Source organism: Trichoplusia ni, chromosome 7 (genome assembly GCF_003590095.1).
Source record: "Trichoplusia ni isolate ovarian cell line Hi5 chromosome 7, tn1, whole genome shotgun sequence".
Lineage (NCBI taxonomy): Eukaryota > Metazoa > Arthropoda > Insecta > Lepidoptera > Noctuidae > Trichoplusia > Trichoplusia ni.
In genome coordinates, this window is record NC_039484.1 from 9306835 (window position 1) to 9327397 (window position 20563).

General features: G+C 34.3%; 1 protein-coding gene across 1 annotated transcript; it reads left to right on the plus strand.

The window, feature by feature from the left end:
• The first annotated feature begins 17 nt into the window (after positions 1-17).
• Positions 18-3625, plus strand: LOC113496232 (V-type proton ATPase subunit D). The gene is made up of 6 exons (XM_026875397.1): positions 18-146; positions 248-365; positions 596-743; positions 1119-1334; positions 1925-2055; positions 2941-3625. The coding sequence occupies exons 1-6, from the start codon at positions 106-108 to the stop codon at positions 3028-3030; spliced, it is 744 nt and encodes a 247-aa protein (XP_026731198.1). The 5' UTR covers positions 18-105; the 3' UTR covers positions 3031-3625.
• Positions 3626-20563: the final 16938 nt, after the last annotated feature.

The window sequence follows — 20563 nt, forward strand, 5'->3', positions numbered from 1 at the left end:
TTCATAGACAATATTTTATCACTTGTCTTCTGTCATCAGGTGATTTAGGTTTGGGAGTAAAAAAGTCCTGAATAGGGATAAACGCCAATATTTTCCTAAATCAATATGTCTGGAAAGGAAAGGCTAGCAATTTTCCCGTCTCGGGGGTAAGTTATGTCTTATATATTTTGGTTTCAATATTTAAAAAAGTGTTAACTTTTGCGTTTGATTTGTCTCGGGTTCACAATGCCATTTGTCCTGGTTTTAGTGCTCAGATGTTGATTAAGGGCCGTCTGGCGGGTGCACAGAAAGGCCATGGTCTCCTGAAGAAGAAGGCTGATGCCCTCCAAGTGAGGTTCCGTATGATCCTCAGCAAAATTATTGAGGTAAGTACATGTATTTACCTTGTGACCACTTTGATCATATGTGTTACATGTCTAATTTTTATGGTCTATGCAGTATTTTAATGGCAAAAATATTTTAAATAATTGAATAAAAGTATCAAATATTGAATCTTCTTTGATGTTTGCTGTATTATCTTCCAAATTCAGTAAAAAATTTTAACAATGTAATTACTAGAAAGTCAGCTGTATAATGTATTGATTTTTCATTACAGACAAAAACCCTTATGGGTGAAGTGATGAAAGAGGCTGCTTTCTCGCTGGCTGAGGCTAAGTTCACAACTGGAGAGTTCAACCAAGTGGTGCTGCAGAATGTCACCAAGGCTCAAATCAAGATCCGTTCCAAGAAAGACAATGTTGCTGGTACATAATCTTAGATTTTTAATGAATTTACTAAGAGTGAGCTAGTCATTTTGTTTCCTTTTCTTAACATTAATTATAATTTATTTATTTTGAATATTTCAGCACAAAACTCTTCTACTATTTTGATCAATAAGACTTTTATAAACAGGCCAATGCAATATATGAATTAAAATGGATGTTTACTGTGTCTGTAAGAAATCAAATTTGTTTTTCTTTTTTTATTTTGAAATAAAAATTCTTGTAGTCTTGTAAATTATTGTAGGTATATGTAGTATTTTATATTTTACAAGTGCAGCAATAGTTAAGTACATATATAATTAATTGCAGTCTTTATTTAATGACAATACAATTAACTTTTTATTTATTGGTTTCCAGGTGTTACTCTCCCTATTTTCGAGTCTTACACAGACGGAACTGACACATACGAGCTCGCTGGTTTGGCCAGGGGTGGTCAACAGCTCACCAAGCTGAAGAAGAACTTCCAGAGTGCTGTGAAGCTGCTCGTTGAGTTGGCTTCCCTACAGACTTCTTTCGTAACCCTTGATGAGGTCATCAAGGTTACCAACAGGCGTGTCAATGCTATTGAGCACGGTGAGTTTATTGGCTTCTTATCTTATTGGCTTTTAAACTGCTAGAACTTCATGAACCATTCAGCTTAGTCATGCAATCATGCAGTTCAGTTTAGTAGTCATGCATTGTCTAGACAGGTTGTTGATTATAGATATAAAGGGTGATCAATAATATAAAAAATGATACATTGGAAATTGATTAAAAGTTACAAATTCAAATATCTTTTGGTACATAATATATTATTTATGATCTTTAGAAGAATTTTATGTGTTGATGGACTAGTATGTTAAGTTTTATTGAACACATTGTAGTTGCCGTTACATTTACGACTTCTTGCGCGAGTTATTGAGCTCAATTGGCTGAATATGTATTTGTAATACTAGTGTCGTAAAGTAACAGTACCGTGTAGACTTATATTATTAGACTATGCTCCTGCTTTGCCACAAGCAGTAAATCAGGCTAGGGAATAGTTGTTCCACCATAGTGACCTTTTTGTTAATGTTTATATGTATAATATTGTGTGTAGTATAATTTTTATTTTTCCCCAATAGTGCATGCCCTTTATGAACTTTTCTTCATTAATAGCTAGTCCTAATGGATATGTATTTCAGTGATCATTCCTCGGCTGGAGCGTACTCTGGCGTACATCATCTCTGAGCTTGACGAGCTCGAGCGTGAGGAGTTCTACCGGCTGAAGAAGATCCAGGACAAGAAGAAGATCATCAAGGACAAGGCTGAGGCAGTAAGTTGACGTCTCAATGAACATGACTGTTTGAATCCTCAAACAATTTGTGTTGTTTGTTTGTACTGTTTTAGACTTAGTAATCCAAGCATGTCGTTACGCAAGTGAGGCTACACTTCGTAAAGTGTAGTGTACTAAAGGCCACGGTGTCTCAATATCCACAACGAGAGTTTATACATTGTTCAAAGTACGAATTTTAGAACTTCATTAGGAAAAAACCTGATGAAATAGCATCGCGAAAACATTTCTAGTTCTCGTACTGAGACTGAATCGTGTCTTTGATGAGAGAATTATAGATATTTTGAAGCATAATAGATAGTTCTGTAATAGATTATTTTTTATGAAAACACTGCAGTTAAGTAAATGTGGTATTAAAATGAAATTCTGTCTTAAAATTCGTACGCCGTGTAGGCTTTTTGCCCAAATTGTTGATGTTCTCTAGCTCGGAGTTTAAAGTATTACATAATTCACGTCGTCAGGTCATTTACTCAAAGATTCAGACCATGAAGTTTCTACCCGGATATTCCAATAATTGGCACAATATAATTAATGTTGTTAGAGTTATAACGACAAAAGAAATCTTTATGGCTAGTTGTTTTGTGTTAGTATCAGGTGAAGGTCAAGACCTACGGTTGACATCGGCTATCATAATTAATCCGTAACTAGGTATTAAGTTAATTGATTACTAATTCATAATTGCAAAGCAGATTTACATTTTATTGTGTTTTAGAATCTTTAAAGCATTATTTTACATTTGGAGTACTTTGGTTGCCATGGAACAAATAAAAAACGCTGCAGTTATCTTTTTATCTGATATAGTTAAGATTATAGATACTTTATGACGTTTTAAGTTCAGGGCTGACGTTTTCTTCTTGTTTTTTCCAGCGTAAAAAGGCGATGTTGTTGGCTGGCCATCATGACGAGCACGACGCTGCGAACTTGCTCGACGAAGGCGATGAAGACTTGCTGTTCTAAGTCCAACGCCAACATTGTAGACACTCATAATTATGCCTAGCCAGTTGTTAGTAGACGTGCAGTCAAGTCAGCCCGCAAATGTTTGGACCAACGTTTGTAACACACATCTGTATCCAAACCTGTCATATCAACCTTTCCAAACAGATTCCTTGGTACTTACTCTGATAAATTGGTTCTTTGTTAGTATGAAAGCTTCATAACTTGACTGCGTGAATTTAAAATGATATTACAGTGTTCATTACGTTGTAAATACAGTATTGTTGTATCACTGTTAAATATGTACTATGTGCTGTTAAAACTAAAATGATTATTAACTATATACCCCTGTATTGCGGTTTTAAACAGCGGTCAATGAATTAGGATTGGCTGTTTGCTTAGGTGTTGTCGTATGTAAGCATTCCACCACATTTCGATTTTGTTTTTATTTTTCAATGCTTTTTGAGACGCTGTACGTAGCATAAAATCAGTATAAGTACACCTATTAAGTATTTATGATTTTGAATTGTTGTTTGGTAACATAACTATAATATTTTAAGTAAGCAATCATGTAAATACAAGTTTGTGAAGCGAAATATATAATAATTATTATTGATTCGATTAGAGTTTCTTTTTAACAGTTAGTGGTTACAAACGACGACTTTACACTGAATTTCAATTCATCATAAATAAATTTATTTATGTCATCTCTGTGGAGATTAACGTTACTAACCACTTGCGTAACTCTGCCTTGAAGCAAATTAGCACTGTTAATCTGGAATATTGCTATTCCACGATTATGTTTCTATACTTATGAGGAACAGAAGGAATAGTTTTTATTTTTAAATAATCGACACCCGCAGTAAGGAATTTTATCCTTGTGTCGTGGGAGTTTCACAAACCTTCAAATCACATGCAAAAAGACACCTAGAGTCAGGACAAGCATTCGTAGATCACAAGTGCTTGTCCTACGCGGGGATCAAACCCGCGACACGTCGTGCTCAGCCAATGTTTTTTTTCTAGTACGTAAAAATCAAGTAGGCATGATTGCTATTGCAGAACACAGTCAATTGACGACTGTCATTAAAGCAAATGGCGTATAAGTATTAAGCAAATTACCATGGTAGGATTAAGGACGATTTTCTTTGCCTTGTAAATCATAGCTACGATTTTCGTTAGACAAAGAAAAGTGGGTACGTATAAGCAATAAAAAACAGTTATAAGTTTTTGCGGTTACAGAAGTTTCTGCCTGTATTTCGTGTTTGTACATTGCATTTAGAAAACAATAGATGGCGCTCCTAATAGGGGGCAACATGGACAAAAAGGACACGAACGATTATTCACTGATGACTTTTCTATTCTCTGGGGTGTTACCGAATAGATCTGCTAGAAAACTCCAATAATTATAAAATAAATAACAAAACTATTCAACACGCAAATTAACGTTTCTTCTTAAGAAGGAAATATTTCTTCCCGCGTTTCTCTAATAATCCGAAGTCTACTGCGCACCTCATCATAGCTCCGATGGACCTGCCTGTCCGCTTCGGGTCGTCCACGACCTTATAGTGTTTCTTTAGGAAGCCGATGACTCGCCTCGAGGTTAGGCCGTATCGTGACGGCAGGTTGTGGAACGCCCAGAGCACTATGGCGGCGGGGTTGGACTTCTTCAGACCTGACTTGACTCTGTTGTAAGTGTTGCTGTCATATTTCATTGACGATTCTGACGAACAGTACGAGTAGAATGACGACCGGCTACTACACGGTGACTCGGATCTTGCGTACTTCATTGTAATTTATTATAATTCACGACACAGACTTGATTTTGTTATTGACGGTTGAGATTTTTTTTAAATATTTTTTTGAAAACCTTTAGATTGATTTACGACAGATCCTGTATGACTTATCAGCTGTCAAAATATGTGTGCTTCAAATACTGCTATGGCTACAGACATTGAAGGTTGAGTTTTCGAGAACATACCTTTTTGTATATAATAAGAGCCTAGTTTATTACTATTAAAAAGGTCGTCTACAGTAAAATACTAAAAACAATCTTATTAGCTATTGTTGATACACAAAAGATTTCTTCTTACGAAACAAGCATGTTTGAAATCTGTCAGATGAATATTGCTAAACAACCTAAACAAAGATATTTATAAAAAAATAATAAAAGTAGCTCTATAGCACAACCATAGCTATGCATTTACGTAATAAAAATCTTTTTCATACAATAACTATTTTCTTATACTTCCTTGTTACTATGATGATCGATAATCCCTTGAATATCTTTCATACCTTACAATAAATTATGAACATTAACTAAGTCATTTGGACGGAGATATGTATTTTCTAGCACCATTTTACTTCAAAAAGAAGATTAAGTACCTTTTTAGAATATCCTACAGCATTTAACAATCTTCACAAAATAAAATCTACTATACCGGTATTTACATGAAACACTGACACCTATTTTCGAAATCTTAAATTGCTAGCGCATTCGTTCGTTACGAGTACGAGTATAGATACTACCGCTAGATGGCGCAGTAAGTATAAACTCATCAGCTTAACAATTTTCGCGCGTTGGTGCAGGCATGCCTACCGTACCCACTTAACTACATAGGGTAAGCCGCTAACTAGGCTATAGATTTCTTCATAAAGTTCATTGATGCCACGTTGCCAGTCAAGAATGGAATAAAGATAGGGAATTAAACGGCCAAGCTATAGAAAGATAGCAAATATTTTTTTGGATGGATAGCCTGTGTCCAGCATCGGGTAGTACCTATACAGACTGGTATCATTATAATCAACGATTAACGATAAAACAACCAAACATATATATAATATGGTAACTTACTCGTAGAAACGGTTTGGTAATTGTACTGTTATGATGTTTGATTGTAAGAATAATTAATAAATGTTATGAACATAATAATCACGGAAGCACAGAAGAAATAAATAAATCGAAAAGCAACATCCTCTCCGATACGAAAATACTGTTTGCAGTTTCAAAGAAAATACCTACTGGACAAATCATGCTTTCTCAAGAGTTCCTAATTAAAAAAAAAAACATAAGGAATTGGATTTAATCGTCGGTTTAGTTTAATATTCTAATAAGTATTCTGAATACAATTCCAAAACTCCTACTTTCACTGTAATAAAAATGACTAGCAAACTGACAAAAGCCAGCAAGAAATTAACGATTAGTTAAGCATCTAAATTATCTAATTCCCCTGAGCGCGGCGCTCGTTTAGTTGGACGACCAGTCGTGCGATCGATCGAACGATTTGTTGGACCTCCGCAGTCGAGCTACGAAAGGCACATATCCGGTAACCGGGGGTGAATTATTGCAACTTCATTTACTATGACGCCGGGCGTATTTTGTGCGATGAATGTAGAACAAGCTTTTGTGTTATACCTACGTATCTGATGACGTAATTATCTTGTGTTTTAATTAACACGAATATTGTTTAGATGGGTTTGTTTATAGATTCTTTTGAAGTCTTTTTGTTTTGTCATTTTTATGTTTGTACTTGGGTTATATAGAAATAAAAAACAACATTATCTCTGGTTTATATTTAAAGATTTGGTTACCTAATTTACGAATTTAAAAGATTGTACAGAACAATAATTTAAATATGATTTAAAAACACTACATAAAAACCTATATAAAAGTCTTTCAGGATATAAAGTCGACCATTCAAAGAATTGTGTGTACAAATTTTAATAAAGACTGTAGTAAGCAAAGGTAAATGTAGATGGCGCATTGTGCGGCGCTCTTCCTTTGTTTCGCAAGACTTTGTCCACTCACAATCTGCTAGTCGGGAATGTAGGCTACTTAATTAAAGAATGAATTCTCATAACATGTTACGTAACTACTAGGTAACGTTAATATTCTGTAAAGTTTTTGTCTAAACACAGAGGGGCGTGGCCGGGTTTGAATTAGGACTTTAATTAAAAAACAGTTGTTTGACTAGGTAAATGTGTAGTAATTGTATAGTATATTTTATTCGTCTATCAATAAAATTTATAATTAATTTGTTAAATTTTCTTGACTTACTTATATCAAACATGCTTAAAATAAAAATTTGTTAGATATGTATATCTGATAGCTATGTAGAAAAATATTCACATTTCATATTGTGCTTTAATTTAACAAACACCATAAAGTTGCTAAGTGATTGAGTACGTAGGTTCGTACATAAAATAATTAAAAACAGCCTTTGCCTCGAAACCTTATAGCGTTAAACCTTTTATCTGTCCTGTTTATCTACATTTAAAGCCATAATTCTTTTCCATTTGCAACTTTTTAACACTGTGTGTCAGCTTGTCAACATCTTTTTTATTTCATTGCTTCCTGTTTCGCGCCAATTTTGTTCAGGTCTTTCCGACGCGTTTTCTATGCCATCGATCTCTCTATTGGAACAATGACCTCTTTTCATTAAATCGATAGACGTATTTTATTTTGCCTATTAATATTTATTTAAGCATAATTTTATAAAAAGATGGAAGATTAACGTTAAGAGTAGGTATAAGATAGAAATCTCCATTTTTTAATTGAAGATAGAAAAAATACTAGACATACTCTACCATAGACAAACATGACACATATTTTTCAGTATGGCACAGGAAAAAGTAATATGCATGCGGCGAGGAAAATATGCATACAAAATAGTTATACGTGTATGAATGTTTTGCTCTCCGCACCAAAGAGATACAGTGGTTTTTATTATTGCTCAGAACAAGAAATGTTTTATATATGGTATTTACACATCTTGTTGTAAATTTATTAAAATTTGCACGGATTCAGGATGTAAAAGATGTTATGTTAGCTAGTAATAGCTAGTAGGTAATTTTTTTTAGTTAAATGACAATAGAGAGCCCTGAAACCGAATAAAGGGCTGTGTTAAGCTATCGGTTTATTTTAAACTTCCTTTAAAAGATTTTTATATTTAAACATCACCACGAATTTGCCTGTGGCAGAATATTAAATGTTCAAAATCGAACATAAAACTGTAACATCCCTTTGACCGTTAATACAGTAATCTTACCCTGTAAGTTGGAATCTGAATTCGCGCCATATTTGCGCGGGGGTTTGCGATCGGCTTTCAAGACTCAAGTCGGCCGCCGCACCCCACACGCATTAAATATTTGTACAGTCTACATAATTGTGTATAATTTGAAGTTTCCATGTTTCTTTAAACAAGATTTGTCTTTTTAATTGTAGTGCAAAACGGCGAATAATTTTTGCATTTACAGCAGCTACAGTGTGATTGCTATTTAGTTGTTTAACAACGAAACTGTTAATGCTGTTATGACCTATCTTAAATGTTTGTTTCTTAGTTTTGAACAGTAAAATATAGGTAACATACATTTAAAATGTTTTATGAATGGTAATAGGAGTTTCTTTATAAAATATAGGTACAGGGAGAAGGATTTTTTCGAGGCTGCAGCTTAAACCCCGTTCATTTGAAAACAGATTTGTTTCCGAATTCGGAGAACCGATGCGTTTTATTGCGATAGATATCTAGCTACAATAGAATTATCAACATTAATTTTCTTTATTTTAAGTTATTAGTGCTTTCAAAAAAACTTTTTAATTCGAACTTCCGAACCTTGATTCTTTTTCTGATATTTATTTACATGTGTTGCGTAAGTTGAGTAAACAAAGGAATTTTTTAAACTGGCGCTGAATTTCACAAGAATGAAATTGATCACAAGATAAGAGAAAACGGTGCTATACAAGATATGAAGCTTTTTCACTTAATAAAAACTAAACGTTTCGATCTCTATATAACCTCAAAAACAATTAAGAAGCAAAAGGTAATAAAAAAAATAACACTGAAAATGCTACTCCTGTCTGGTTATTTAATTATCCAAAAGGTTTTGAATTCTAATTAATCTCAAAAATGACTTTTGAATCGTTACGCTACTAATAAATAAGAAAAACAATGGTTTAAATGACATTCTTCCGTGGCAAAACCAACAAGAAACTATAGATAGATAAGTTAAAGCCGTCTTAAATGTACTACCTAACTGATATTATTTTCGAGCGTTCTAATTTTCAGTGCGTCATTCTGAGAGATTCACATTTAGTTAAACGTCAATGCAAGCTGCTAATCATTTTAGATCTCGTCGTTTCGAAAAAATGGTGTAGCATGTAACATCCATAAATAGGGAGGAATTGCCAAAGTTCATTTTCACAATAGATTTTTTTTTTGAAAATTTACCGAATCTATTACTCTACAAATTCATGGTTCATGGTATAATTAAGAAGCACTCTCAATAAGAGAGTCTAATATAACAAATAACATAGAACTAGTCATAAACGGAACGCACTCGGCACCAAAAGTAATGGGAAGGTCATAGCGAAAATTTCACATGAACGAAGATGTTTCGTGGTAAAGGAATACTTCCAGTAGGTAGGTACGGGGGGTTGCGGGGTGGCTAGCGGGAGGGGGCGAGGGGAGAGGCGAGGGTGGTTGTTTGGAGTGTTGTTCCCTGTAAACGTCAAGAGCGATCACCGTCTGAATGAAACTGAAGATAGATTTGAGGTAAAACCGGTGTAAAAAGCTGAAATAATCGGTAATGACCGGTTTTTGTCGCCTGTTGGCTGACTTACGATAATATTCGTATGGAAACAATATGGATGAATCGTATACGTTTAATTTATTTGAATGAATTTGTTATGTTGTTATATTGAAATGTTGGAATTAAATTCATGAACATTCTGTAACATGAGAGAATTGTGCACATTATTCGTTTACGTTATGTTGTTACAGTTCTTCTAACCTGAATTATCATGAACAATACTTAGCTCCTATTTAAAAGAGTTATCTAATATTCAAAGTCCATAAAGGAAAACTGACCAAAACGGGCTGAATGTAAAATTGAATGCTATTTGTTAAAAAATTAAAACTTACAAAGAGAAAAAAATATTTTTAGTGTGTAATCAACAAAATTAAATTACGTATTAAAAATATTACGAGTGTTACGCCACAGAATGTAGCGTAACCCCTTCTTAGTAACGCTCTCACATCTTACGATATAATTTCGTAATTCCGTGCCGCCATTTTTCTAACAATGGCGTCTTAAAAATGAATATCCGTCGTAATTTAGAAAGTTTGGAACTTTAATCCCGTGACTCCTGATCAAAAATTAATCTGGTGCGGTTTTGTGGGACCTATGTATTTACGTTGTAATTAACAATTTGACTTTAATTTTACCTTTATGCTGTTTTAATCTAAGCAGTTTTTAATGCTTTTGGAAAAACAAGATACTTATAAACTTATTGATAGCAACTTGTTTTGATCTATCGTCGAAGTTGTCAATGTTTTTCTGCACTTTTTTTGCTAATGAAAATAAACAAAAATTTTGAAAAAATATTTATTACTTAGGTATCTAGGATGTAGGTCTATATTACCTACACTGACCTAATAATACAACTGTAAAAAAAAATAAAAAAAACCTTAGGTACTATCTACATGTTATCTATTGGATTAATTAGTTACTCTACGACTGAATACGCTACAAATACGATCTATAACTGGATTCACGTCAACGCCGTGTGGTTTAAACTCACTGCTATTCAACACTTGATTTTTCCTATTTTGTCCTGTCTGACTTTCATCAGTGTAGCAGAGATAGAAATAACTGTTGACAGTCTATTGTTTACTGTAAGTGGAACTTCAGGCGATAATTACGACAAATGAATACGATTACAGAACGTACTGAAGAAAAGTTTGTAAAATGACAGTTTTGCTTTTGGTTATTCTTGGGCACAATGCAAAAATAATTAAGATTTCAGCAGTCATTAATACTTTGTCTACTAACTAATCACCGTGATTTTATTAGAACGCTTTATAACCAACCTCATGAATTCTTTTAATCAATTTGCAACTAATTAGCTAAATAGCATTTCCAAGTACGCTACGTGCCGCGAAGCTTTTTTCATCTGTCAGAAAGAGGATAAAAAGACCTAGCGCATTCCGTTCCGTTTATGGTGCGTTTATTTTCAAAACAACAGAACTGAGTTCATTATGTTTATAAGATTATAATAACTAGGTATATTTTTTTAATGAAAAATATATAAGGAACAGAAGCCTCTACTATTATTATTTTTAGTTTTACAAGTAGGCAGAATGATGTTGCGTGGTGAATGCCAATAAAAATAAACATTATCGTTTATGACATCACATTTCACACTAATTTCGAATGCGAGTTTCGAATCAATACAATGGACGTTTCGATTCCTAATATTATTGCAACTACAAACGTTACAATCAGATTTTAAATGACGGAATTAGTAACATTTCTTTTTTGCGCTTAGTTTGAAGCACTGACTTTTAAACATTAATACAAACCTACAAAGAATACCAAAGCATGCTGTAGAGATGTCTTAGTATATTAAATTTATCGATCTGAAATATAAAACAATATTTAAAGCATTATATTTAGATGTAGGATAATAACGACATGGTAAAATAACTATTAGATACCTTCTTTTGTTCCTAAGCAAAAGCTATGCCATGAAAACGAACATTCAGTGGTATACTTCCATAACCTTATCTTGAGTAACTGGTTTTTTTATCCGCATGAAATAGAATAGGTCTAGCTGAATATAATTCTCCGATTATCCGGATGAAATAAATAAGTCAGCGCTCACATGACGAGGGTTGGGAAATACTGTTTTTGTTGGCCAGCCTGTAATGTAGATGTTTCTTTATGTATGAGTGTGTATCGGACAATTTATTTACTATTATACATTTAAGCATACCCTTCGATGGACGACCGACCGGAGGAACGATGCCTGCCAAACTGATACTTAGTGGATTATGTATACGATCAAGAATGAATTAAGTAGAGTCAATGGATTAATTTGTTAAGCCAAACCCTTTTGCCATTGAATAAAGTGAGTACTTGAATGTGCACTCGAGTGGTGTGACATGTGTAAGACCACAATGTTTTGATTTAACCTACGTTTAAGAATTACCTAAGTTTAAGTTTGTTTAATATCATAGCTCCTGAATTCTTTAATCGGCTGCGTTTTTAATTAAACCATAAACATATGAGTATTCTTTTTTAGCAGCTAAAATATCAAGAGACAAAAAATATATTTATTAGTATGAGTGGTAAATATTATTTACTTTTGATTTAATAAATGCTTAAACATGGGAAATAATTTTAAGATAACACTAAAAAGGGTTGCTTCTTTAGTTATCAGTTAGCAGAATCAAATCAACAACACACCATAAACTATTCGCAAAAAAAAAACAATAGTACTATTACCGTCAGTTTACATCGAGGTAAATTCTTTTTTGTTCGTACTCACTTAGCCTGCGATTGGCGTTGAGGTGTTCGATAAATACGGGTAGGGTCGCTCCCCAGCCACAATGGTCCCTCACGTAACTGCGGATGTATAAAATACTAGTCTCATACCCTCGTCTCCCTGTATTTAATCATTCAATCACTTTATTTAGTATCTGATATCAATAACTCTATCTGTCGTTTACCGAACATTTGTATTTGGAGTCGATGTGGTTTTGTTTAGCGAAAGCTCATCTAAATGTTGTATTCGGTTATATTGTGCGGTTATATTCGGATGTTTTTTGATATGAAACTTCACGGGTAGCCAATTGGTGTAGGTCATCACGCCAAATACACTGAGCTCCGACGTGCTGCACCTTCGATCCCCGCGAAGGACAAGGATTTGAGTTATCAACGAATGTATGTTCTTAATCTGGTGTCTTTGTGTTTCTGTTTTGAATGTTAAAAAAATGTTAAAAATGTAAAACTTCCGCCACATAAGGATTAAATTCCTTGGTATGGGAGTCGTTTTTCATATTCTCGGTATGAAAAACGACGAAATACGAACGAAAACCTTTCCGTTAGATACATGTGAACTTATTCATTCTCAATTTCATGCATCCATTAATTCACCTCACTAACAAATATTATTCAAATCCGACCAGAATTTATGTTTCAGCGTGATTTAAGCCCGAATACGAATATCAGAACATCTGAAGATCAGAACTTAACTACTTATTTATTTACTTTATGTACACAGATTGATCAAATATGTATAAAGGTAACATCGTTATTCGGAGAATATCTAAGAACATTCTCCATAAAGGCTTTTCTCTGTTTTCAAAACTGTTATAAACTCTATCTGTTTTAAACTTACTTTTTATGTGATCAAATAATAATAAATCGTGGATTTAAACGTCTCAAATATTTTCTGTTTAAAAAAATAGGTCGAATTTAAAAAAAATTAATTCGATCTATTAGTTTGACAAGTTTTGATTTCTACTATTTTTGACTAACGATTGCTCAATATTCATTTATTCCAAAACTTTCATAAGTTTCATAATTTAAGCAAATTGGAAACAGTAGTCATTATGTACAAAATGACTCCACTATATATTGTTCTTTGTAAGATAAGCAAAAGGCTTAAATTAGACTCGCATTGTTTAAACTGACGGGAAAGGGTGAATCTCATGCTCTTTGGCAGTGTCTAGACAAGAGTATATTTTTTTTAATCGCCCAAGTAAGTCGTCACTGGCAAACGGCAAATTTGAGGGAGATTGCGCCCGCAGACAGTACTTGAATGCGCAGAGTTCCCCGTTCTAGGTAAAGAGGTATGCAAACGAACCTGTATTATATGAACCTATATAATGTTATGCCATCATGCTTTGAATGTGGAGCGAGTTTGTTGGAGGCATACATACATACACGTCGTGTTTGCTTAGCAATATATATTAGTAATAATTTGTGTACAAGATCATAAAGGAGCTCCTGGCTAAGCTATAACTGCACAAGTTCGATCGATCGATCGTTAAGCTACGCTTGGCACGGTCGGTCTATAGATGATTGACCATCTTTGTCATAACCAGTTCCTCCGAGTTTCGGAAAGTACGTCAAATTGTGTGTCTCGTCTGTTATTCGTGCATATTTGAAAGTTGTTACGGGTAGTCAAGGGGTATCGTGTTGTCCAGGTAACTGGGTTGAGGAGGTCAGATAAAAGCTAAGCTACGCTCCTTACAAAATATTGTTACTAAGCTGTTCTAGTTAGACATGAGTATATGACATGACATTGAGCTAATGATGCCAGGAGCTACAAGGTGACCATAGGAGCGTGTTTAAAACACCAACGATTTAAAAATTTAAATTTCTTTTTAGTACTTTGGTTCCAAAGCAAAAGAGCTATCATGTTTTTGATAATAGCTTGTTAAGCTTGTTAGAAGAACTTATTGTGTGCTAATGTCTGAGTACTAAATCGGCTTTTGATGTGGCCGTTAAGTCTCATGCAGTCGTGTTGTCTTTAAGGCAGTTTATTTTCAGAATTCAGGGGTTGGTAATATTTCCGGATACTTTTTTTTCCGGTATCCGGTATAATAATATTTAATTGGTCTCGACACAAAGCTCTTCTTCTTGTGCGAGAGAGATTCTCGTTTTTTTTTTGTCCAGTGGAAATCCTCATGGACATCCTTCGCCCTGGGGAAGGCGTAGGGGTGTGCCGGACTCCTACCGGCTAAAACCACTGGAATGCTTCCCGCTTCCTTTAGTCGGGGGCCAAGCGGGAACGCTTTCGCAGTCTACCGCGAACCCCGACATGGGAGCTCCTAAAAGAGCTGCATCATCATTGAGAGGAAGAGCAGTGTCGTCCTCATCGCCTAAAGAGGCGCGCTGAAGCATCGCGCGCGCCGTCCTTGCCTAGGTGCAGTACAGCAGTCTTCCCCAAGACTGCTGTCCGAGGCTAATCATGGTGGCTGGAGAAGGGCAAATTGTGCCCTTCTTCTGCCCCTTGCTCGTCGTGCGCATAGAGGATTGTCACTTCTCTCCCGTGTTCTCTGTGCGCTCTCCTTGAACAAGAGAGATTCTCTGGCTTAACCTGAAGATAAAGTCCTTCCAATTCTTTGTACTACTTATTTTTCCTGGGAATTAAAGCATCAATATGTTGACTCTTCCTTCTCCTCGATCAGTTATTTCATTGATAAGTACTCAGAATTGAGATGCAGGTAGTTGATACATTTTTATGGTGTATATCTTGGATTATGTGTCTGAACATTCAACTGTACATATATTGGTAGCGGCGACGTTTGCAATTAAAATAAATATTCCTAGAGATTATTTACGTTACTATTGTTTATCAATCAGGGAATTTTAGGCAAGGCTTGTATATTACCTACAGAGTTACAGAAAAATTAATCTATATTTTTTTTTGTAATTTTGGACAATTTGAAATTCACTCTTTAACATTTCTGGACGATAAAGCAGGTGCAATAAGCTTAGTTGGATTAAATATTCCAAATCTGGTAAAGGTGCTTACACATTGCGTACACATAATTTAAGACTTTAGGTAGCTCAAAGGGTTACATTTTATACACGAGCGTACCCTACCGTAGATAGACCCAGTTTGTGTACTCAAAAAGGTGTTAGCGATAAAAACATGTTTGTGCGTCTATGCCAAACAATAGACTAAAATACGATGTGGACTAAAGAGGTTTTTTCATAATAACGAGCTTTATCGACGGGCTACCTGCCAGTAGTACTAACCCTTAATTTCTGTGCGTGTTCAGAAGCAATTGATTGATTATATTTATTGAATAATGTTACTATACTTTACTAAGATCGGTCTTTTCCTTCTATAATCTAAAGTGGTTTATTTTTAATGGATATTCAGGGTATTTTTGGATCACTGAAGAGTTATTTTACAAATTGTTAATGTTTGACATTATTTTATAACTTATACGCAGTTCGTTTCATTCATAACTAGCCTAAGAAACCTTACTTCTGGAACTTCTAGGTTTAAATCGACACACCCACACAAAAATCTATTATTATTATAACTAAGTTGTTTCAAGTATTTCATTCATCATTAAATCTATTAAAACTGATTAAAAGGGACACTACAGCCGTCTAGATGTCTATATAATATAGGTTATGTAGCGTTGTCTATGGATATTCATTCCGTTCTGACAAAGGTATTACGTTACTAGTTCCTGTCCTCTCCTCGTTACATGTCTATGTCATTGAATGTATTTACAATAATCACAAAGGTAAAATACTGGTTAGAAATATTTATTATAATTACAGGAAACAGTACTTGATGTGTCCGCGAATAAATAATAGATGTAATGTTAAAGTCAGAGCTAGGGAGAGCAGAAAACTTAAAATTAACGTAGAAGCACCGTGTTTTAGTTACCTATATATAACTGTAAATTATCATACGCTTTCTATGAAAACCTCAACAACTCCTTTAGATAAATTGGAGCATTCAAAACATACTCCACATTATATTACAAGATAATTTAGCGTAAATCTTCTCGACTGTCATAAAAAAGCAACACGTTCTTGGTCCAATGACAATACATTTTGTACTGTGTTTGCTAGCGATGTTCAACACGCGCTGGGAAAATGAACCTGCGATAGGTTGGTGGACCAATCGACCAACAAATCGGCCAACTTGTCGACCAACTTTCGACCGCAGCCGTGGAAATATTTTGCGAGGGTTCAGGTTAACTAATTTGTTTGATTATGTGAATTTCTGTTTCGCTTTAGATGTGTCTCGATGTGTGAGGTATTTCCGCGAAGTGAGACTCAATTTGTTTTATCCGTAAGGATGGAGTGTAATAATTTAGTCTAAAATATTTATTCATAAAATGTATCTTGACATTTTAATGTCGGTCTCTAAATATTTACACATTTTTTTTTGATATTTTGAGTTTTGACGTTCATAGCTATTAATATCTATGTCTTTAATTTGATTTAATAGCAATATTCTTTTATTACTGCACTCACTATTAAAACCCACTTCACATCAAATTCATGTAGGGCATTTTATTTAGATTCCTGTGCTAATAAAACTCAACAAGCGTTTTGCTCTAGTTTTGGTTTACTACATGCTCTAATAGATGGCGCTGTACGACGCAGCGGGCGTCGCGACCATAAAATATGGCCCGTTCCTGCCTGTTCATACTTTGAACAATGATTTTATACGTAGAAGTAGATTGTGTATGCTATAAGTTTAACTATTAAATATCTACAGTACTTTTCACTTGCCAGTGTTCAGAAATTATTATTTTTCGTTATTATGATATCAATACTTTTCTAAAAGTAAGCATTGAATAGATTGTAAGTAGGTACAATGTAAAAGTTCCCGTTTCCAAACCCAAACAATATTGGTGAACTTTGACATTGCCATTATCCATGTTCCGCCGCTTTTTATAGTCCCAATGTGTATGGTAGGGGTGTATTTTTCATCGCTACGGTAGCAAATTACTCTCAGGGGCGGCCACAGTTTCCTAAATAAAATGCTTGATCACATGAATTCGGTGTAATGCGTAACCCGTAACCGAGTTGTGTTCATAAATTAAATAATTGATATTTATATGTCATGATTTGAATTTAGAACGTTATTGTTTTTTTTTTATAATCGCACTCTTTTAATAAAGTCTGTTAAGCTCTGTGGTCCACGGACCTCATTCTTAATCAGAGAAGGAACGACCATAGATCTCTGTTTGCACAAGGGTTGCCGAGTTTCCAATCCACGTAATAGGTATTATTTAAAGTCTGGTATATACTTGGTAAGTCAGTCGTTTAGAAGCTGGGTACGATTTAACAAACTCTTAAACGACCATCATGAATAATCATGATGTTAACGCCTTAACGTTGAGCAATTGCCTTTAATTACTTTTACTTTTACCATAGAGTATCGTATCTAGTCAGTAGTAGGTTGCGGATTTTAACAGTAATGGCCAAAAGGCTCGTGATAGAAGGGCGACGTCATAATGTAGAGCTAAATAGATTTTAATAAGCCGGAATATCATAATATTCGATAAAATCTTCGGTTTTCAGAGACCCTGATACTTTATGGTTTACCTACTATTTTTAATATTTTTTTCAGATCAGTTAGATTTTCTACATCAGTTTAAAGGAAGAAATGTGAAAGAAAAAGAATGTAAAAATAACTCTGTTTTAAGGTCCTTTGGACTTATGCTTAATTAAATTTCAAACCATACTACAGTTAATTCTGTATTAAGAATGCATTAATAATGTTAATGGAATATAAATCCCTTAATGACGTAGTAAATTGATAATTACATTAAGATGTATGTGCAATATCTATTGATAACTTGAACGGAACCCAACATTTGAAAGACAAAGAAATAAATCAGCGTGCGAATGCGAATAAAGTGCCTCGAATATTACTTACACAATACTATTGAGCGAATAGTATTCCACTGCTTCATTTGTAAACTAACCTGTATCATGTTTAGATGTTATACTTCAATGTACGACGAATAAGTAAAAATGTCCGTTGTATTTCGAGCATGTGTTCTGTTTATTATCTCTGAGTTCGAAATAGTGACGTCACTAACCATATTTCACTGAATTTATATCCATACTGAGAAAAATTGACATGTCACGGTGCAGACTGCTTTACAACGTTCAAGTATTTAAACCGAACCTTATGTAATTAAAATTTGAACAGCGTATAATCTACTTTACGCACCACAAGATAAAGTTCAATATTTATTACAGGGTCTCGTGTGTCCCTTTCCAGTCAGGTAATAATAAAATAAGAGATTACATCTTTGCGTAAGCAACAATAGGGCTCCCTGTTATTTTACTAGGGTCCTCGCTTCAAACAAAATTGATCCTTATTTCAATCGCAGTTGAGTTGAAATTGCTTTTTTTATTTTATAAATTTGATTATAACAAAGTTGAATTGCTGTGATAGGTAATCGGTTGTTTTAAAACCGTTTAACCAGTGCTGGCCACCTGTTAACTACGTTCTGCTGCACTTTGAATGCTAATGTCTATAATTAGATGAATACTTGTTAAACATAGCAGTAGGAGCACGTTGTATTGTTAGCCGTTATTTGATGACCTTTGAGGTTACATCAAACTAGATTTTGTATGGAAAAAGCTGGGAAAGGAACAATGATAAATGCACTGAAAAAATGTGTGACATGTCTTGTAGTCGAGAACCTCAAAATAGAAAAAATGAAAAAAGGAAAGATAAAGGGTCATGTTAAGTCAAGTTATTTGTATAGTACCTAAATTTGATTAAAATACGTTTAGTGCTTTACGCTTTAAGCGGTTCAAACGAACTTTCAAAATTGTATTTACATATTTGCAGAATTTATCATTGTTGTAACACTTGTTACATAGAGTAGACCATAAAATTCTAAACGTATATTCATAAGTACGTAGGTAAGTATCACCTCAACTCGGTAAAATACAATTATTTTAATGAAGTTCTTGTAATACAATAATTACAAATCATTGTGAGTACCTACTTATGCCTTTGTGTTCGTTCGTCTTCGTCGTATAACGCTTCATAATAATATCTTTATGTTTTGGCTTTGAAATTAACAAAGTAAGTATATTAATTAATGGTATTCTTCATACACGTGTGAAAAACACCATCTTAGTTAGCATTTTTTTTTTCATCCGTTACTTTCCCACTGCAGGGCAAAGGCCTCCCTTAGATTCTTCCACTCTGTCCGGTCTATGCAGTTATCATGCAGCATATTTAATCTAAGGGACGTATACTTGTCAAAGTACGGTATGTACACGGCTAAGTTCCAAATTAAACAAAATCTAACTTCTTTTATTGGCGGTGTGGATGAGAGACCGCATTTCGTGTAGAGCACTGTCTCGTTTACGCAACTGCAACGACATTACTCTTAGATGTGTCGGTAGTTCTTATAGATGTGAGTCTTAAATTATCCGGATTTCAGCATTTTATTCTTGGATAAGTAAAAAGATCTTCTAAATAGAGGGTCAGTAGAACTTAATAACATAACATAATAAGTAAAGTGTGTCCTATTAAGTGTATCTTACTCAAGATAGGATGACAGACTTCTAGGCCAATGTGTCATTAACCAAAGTGTTGTTGTTGTCCGTCTTCTTTGGCTGTCTGTAGCCTCGATAGCTCCCGAACAGAATTACCGATTTCCGTTTACATAGTTTGTTTTATATTAGAGGAGAATTATGTGCGAGTGTTCTTGGCATGTTTGATAAAATTATTCGAGGTATTCAAAAGCTTTAGGAGGTGGATTTTTTCGAGTTTTTTCTATCAGCAATTTCAACATGCCACTTGACCGAGAAGGTTAGCTTGTTCAGTCGTTGTGGTCTGTACTGTGCGCAGAGCGAGTCTTATGATTTTACTAATGTCTCCGCACGGTGACCAGTCTGGCCACAATTCACTGAAGTGATTTACTTAATAGACTGTGTTACTATTACATATCTATTGGCAGATATTTGGATGGCTGTTTACAGGGTGAAGCAAACTACAATATTATAAATAGTGATGTAATTGTTAATTTATGTTACTTTGTCCGCTCTCCTTATTTTGCCGTGGCAACACAAGGTACAAATTTTTAAAAAAATATTTAAATAAACTTATATAACTTTGAAGCCAAAAAAAACATCGAGTTACTATAATCCTTACTGAAAAAGTCAGTTGATTGATTTTGCCTATAATCCAGAATCAAACTGTTAAGTAAATGTTCTACATGTTCATGTGATACAAATTGCAAGTAAATGTTCCTCT

Coding starts and splice junctions, on each gene's coding strand:
- LOC113496232 (XM_026875397.1), top strand. CDS start 106: ATGTCTGGAAAGGAAAGGCTAGCAATTTTCCCGTCTCGGGG. Junction 147..247: donor GCAATTTTCCCGTCTCGGGG/GTAAGTTATGTC, acceptor TCCTGGTTTTAG/TGCTCAGATGTTGATTAAGG. Junction 2,056..2,940: donor TCAAGGACAAGGCTGAGGCA/GTAAGTTGACGT, acceptor TGTTTTTTCCAG/CGTAAAAAGGCGATGTTGTT.